The sequence below is a fragment of the Zonotrichia leucophrys genome, unplaced genomic scaffold, assembly GCF_028769735.1.
Source record: "Zonotrichia leucophrys gambelii isolate GWCS_2022_RI unplaced genomic scaffold, RI_Zleu_2.0 Scaffold_436_42396, whole genome shotgun sequence".
NCBI classification, from domain to species: Eukaryota; Metazoa; Chordata; class Aves; order Passeriformes; family Passerellidae; genus Zonotrichia; species Zonotrichia leucophrys.
The window spans coordinates 16,544-20,854 of NW_026992641.1; the positions used below are offsets into that span (position 1 = coordinate 16,544).

The following is a 4,311-nucleotide window of genomic DNA, read 5'->3' on the forward strand; positions in this document are numbered from 1 at the left end:
GTTTGCCAAGGGAGCCGAGAATGTCCTTGGCACGAGGGGGTGCTGAGACCTTGCCCAGAGACCTTTAGAGAGGGTGACACATTCAGGGATCCCTCTGCTCTGGGCAGGGTCTGGTTTATCCCAGGGTGTCCCAGGAGTGTGATTGTGCTCTGATTGCAGCCAAAGGATTTCCCAAAGCAGGAACAAGGCTGGGTGAGTCCCAGCTGTAGGGACTGTTTACAGGGAATAGTTCAGGTTTGGCTCAAAGCAGCCTCTGCTGACTTGTCACTGTCCTTTCTCCATGAACAGGTCCCCATGTGCAACCACAGCAAATGTCCAACAGCAGCTCCATCAGCCACTTCCTCCTGCTGGCATTGGCAGACATGCGGCAGCTGCAGCTCCTGCACTTCTGCCTCTTGCTGGGCATCTCCCTGGCTGCCCTCCTGGGCAACGGCCTCATCATCAGCGCCGTAGCCTGCGGCCACCACCTGCACACGCCCATGTTCTTCTTCTTGCTCAACCTGGCCCTCAGCGACCTGGGCTCCATCTGCACCACTGTCCCCAAAGCCATGCACAATTCCCTCTGGGACACCAGGGACATCTCCTACACAGGATGTGCTGCCCAAGTATTTCTGGTTTTCTTCTTTCTTGGATCAGAGTATTATCTCTTGACCATCATGTGCTATGACCGCTATGTGTCCATCTGCAAACCCCTGCACTACGGGACCCTTCTGGGCAGCAGAGCTTGTGCCCACATGGCAGCAGCTGTCTGGGCCAGTGCCTTTCTCAATGCTCTGCTACACACGGCCAATACATTTTCCCTGCCCTTGTGCCATGGCAATGCCATGAGACAGTTCTTCTGTGAAGTGCCCCAGATTCTCAAGCTCTCCTGCTCCAAATCTTATCTTAGGGAATTTGGGCCCATTGCAGTTAGTGCCTGTTTGGTATTTGGTTGTTTCGTATTCATTGTTTTCTCCTATGTGCAGATCTTCAGGGCTGTGCTGAGGATCCCCTCTGAGCAGGGACGGCACAAAGCCTTTTCCACCTGCCTCCCTCACCTGGCTGTTGTCTCCCTGTTTGTCAGCACGGTCATGTTGGCCTACCTGAAGCCCCCATCCATCTCCTCCCCATCCCTGGATCTGGCTCTGTCAGTTCTCTACTCGGTGGTGCCTCCAGCCCTGAACCCCCTCATCTACAGCCTGAGGAACCAGGAGCTCAAGGCTGCAGTGAGGAGACTGATGACTGGATGGTGCCTGAAAGAATAAACGGCTGAAAAATTCCTTCCAATAACTTGCAAAAAAAGTCATCTTTGATACTACTCATTGGTTTCATTTTGAAGGTTCTATTTCTTTGTTTTACATTTTCATATCTTCCACAAATAAATGTCATTCCTTGTGCCATTTCTCATTTTGTTTCTCTCCACCTTACCTTTGCCCACAGACTGTCTCAATGAGGGGCTGCTCTCTTAGAGGCTTTAAATGAACTAAAGGAGCTCCCAGCAAAGTTTTCTGCAGAGATGCCCTTTTGTTGCCTTCTCTGGAGCTGCAGCAGCAATGTCTGTGTGCAGAGCTGGGGGCAGATCAGTGCTGGCACAGCAGCTGTGCCCAGCAGCAGCAGCACTTGGTGTTGCCAGTGCTGCTGCCATGGCCCTGCCCCACTGCCCTGGTGGCCCTGGTGTTGCTGCAGGGCCTGAGTGCTCTCGGGGCCAGGCACAGCCCTGGGGGTGGCAGTGCCGGGGCTGCAGCAGGGACAGGCCATGGGCACTGCTGGGGCAGCGCTGACGCCTCAGCCCAGGGCCTGGGGGCTCCAGGCTCCTTGCCCAGGCTCTCTCAAGAACACGGCCAGGCCAATGCTCAGCACAGAAAAGCCCCGTGAGCAGCCCCAGGCTGCTCTGCAAGGGCCCTGGGGCAGATGGGAAGGAGCAGCAGAGCAGGGGCTGATCCATCCCCAGTGCTCTGGACAGCCCAGGCCAGTGTCCCAGAGCGTCCTCATGGAGCTGCCATCAACATCCCTCCTCTGCAGCCCTGGCCTCTCCCCCAGCTCACACAGGTGCCCCATACTTGCATACACAGACACAGCAGCACTGGCTCAGCAGCCCCTGTTTGCATTGCACAGAGCAGGCAAGAGCACCCCCATGCTGTTGGTGTGGGGACATGAACCTGAGGGAGCACAAATGACATCAGCCCCTGGGGCCAGCAAGGGCTGGGGGTCACCAGGGAAACCACTCAGCTTTGTCCTGGCCTCTGCAGTCAGCCAGAAAGTTTGTTCCCATCAGCTGGGAGTTTCCTGTCCAACTGCAGACGCTGTTGCTCAGAGCCAGGGCTTTCTGGCAGCCACCCCCAAACTGCCCTGAGAATTTCCTTTGCTTCAGCTTTGCTTTCTTTACTCTTCCCTGGCAGAAATTTCATCCTATTGCCCACCCAAATGGGCCTAGAATTAGATAGCACTCGAGGTGCTGCCCAAAGCAGTGCTCAGGGGCACAGGGGAAGATTCACTGCCCTGGTCCTGCTGGCCACACTATTCCTGATCCATAGGAGTGCCAGGAGTTGGATGAGGGAAATGGTGGAGTGGGGGAAGGGACAAAGTCTGATTGATTGTCAGCCATGAAGAGTCTTGATTTTTCTATCTTTTCAGGCGGCATTAGAAGGTGCTGTGGGTCCATATCAAGTGGACATTGCTGATATCAATCTATAAACAGGAAAAAAAAGAGGACAAACTGTTCTCTCTGCATTACCTGCAGTAGTGTATATTCACTTTGAATACATTTCTGAAATTTTTTCAGTTAACCACAGAACTGAACATTTAGATAACTTCTTGGGGCTTTTATTCTTCGGGTATGTTAGAAGAAATGTTTATGACCTTCTTTTACTGAATTCCATAACTGAAGATCTCAAAAGTTAAGAGGCCTCTGGTGTGTATTAAAATTCATCATCAACCTCCAAGTGGCTGAGGATCCATCCCCATCAGAGCAGCAATGAACAGAAATGGGCACAGCTTTGTGGCTGCCCCAGCTTTGGGATGGGCCCTGGGCCTGGAGCAGGAGCAGCTCTTGAGGGCCCCAAGACTGGGGCTCTTGTGCTGCCCTGGGTAAATGGGATGGCAGCAGGGGCTGCAGAGCTCTCAGCACCTCAGCCAGAGGGGAGCAGGGCAGCCAGGGAGCCTCCTTTGGCCTTGGCCAAGCACCTTCCCCCATGGCTGGGGCTGAGTCCTGTGGCAGCTGCAGCTGCTGCTGTGCCTTGCCAGGGGCTGAGGCCGTGGGGCAGTGCCCAGAGCAGCCTGGCCTGAGCAGAGCTGTGGGGCCAGAGCCGGCCGGGCTGGGCTAGGGAGAGGCCCTTGGTGCTGCCCAGAGCTCAGCGCAGCTGGCAGAGCTTGCAGGGAGCTGGGCTGGGCTCAGAGAGCCTGGCCCAGAAACCATCAGTGTCCATCTCAGACTGGCTGAGCGTGCAGGGGCAGGACTCAGGCCAGGCCTTGTGGGGCAGGGCCAGCGCCTGTGCAAGGCATTGCAAACAGGCAAGTGGCCCAGAGAGGAGGCTGCTCTGTGCCCTTGGAGGCATGGACAGAGAAGGGAGGGGGCCCAGGACATTTGTCTGCGCCAGCCTCTGTGCCCATGCATTAACAGCCCTGGCTGCTGAGCCCAGCTTTGGCCTGGGCTGAGTTTGGCTGTGGCCCAGCTCCATCCTCCTGCAGGGCTCAGGGCCTGTTCTCAGCCATGGCCAGCCCTGGCTGCCTCTCTGCTGGCCCAGAGGCCGGCAGAGCCCAGGGCAGGGCTGTCCGTGCAGCCCCACAGGTACCAGGGGCTCTGCAGGAGCTGGCAGAGGCTGCCCAGCAGGGAGGCCATGGGGCACAGAGCCCCAAGGCTGCTGTGGGCACCACGGCACAGGGGCCATTCCCAGCCGCAATGCTCCTGGCCTGGGCTGGGCCTGCACAGGGGCTGGGCCACCATGGCTGGGCCAGCACAGGGCCACAAAGGGGCCACGCAGCCGCTGCCGGGGCTGACAGCAAGGCCAGGCACACACAAGCAATTGCTGAGCATGGCCTGTTCTGGCCAGGCCTGACTGTGCCAAAGGCAGAGCTCAGCTGCCCTTGAGGGCAGCAGATACAGTTCAGAGCCCAAAGAGCCTCCATGGCTGTGCAGGAGACCAGGGCTGCAGGAGGGAAATGCAGGACTGCTGCGGGATGGGGAGGGCATTGAATTCCAGCACACACCTCAGCTCTCTGATGATCCCAGCACCATGCTGGGCCCTGTTTCAGAGCAGAGCAGATGTTGATGGGACAGCAGCCCTGTGAGACTGTCAGGATGGATGGGACAGGATGGGATGGGACGGAGCCCTG

General features: G+C 57.1%; 1 protein-coding gene across 1 annotated transcript; it reads left to right on the forward strand.

Moving 5' to 3' along the window:
- The first annotated feature begins 311 nt into the window (after positions 1 to 311).
- Positions 312 to 1,244, forward strand: LOC135441702 (olfactory receptor 14J1-like). Its single transcript, XM_064701248.1, has one exon. The coding sequence runs from the start codon at positions 312 to 314 to the stop codon at positions 1,242 to 1,244; it is 933 nt and encodes a 310-aa protein (XP_064557318.1).
- Positions 1,245 to 4,311: the final 3,067 nt, after the last annotated feature.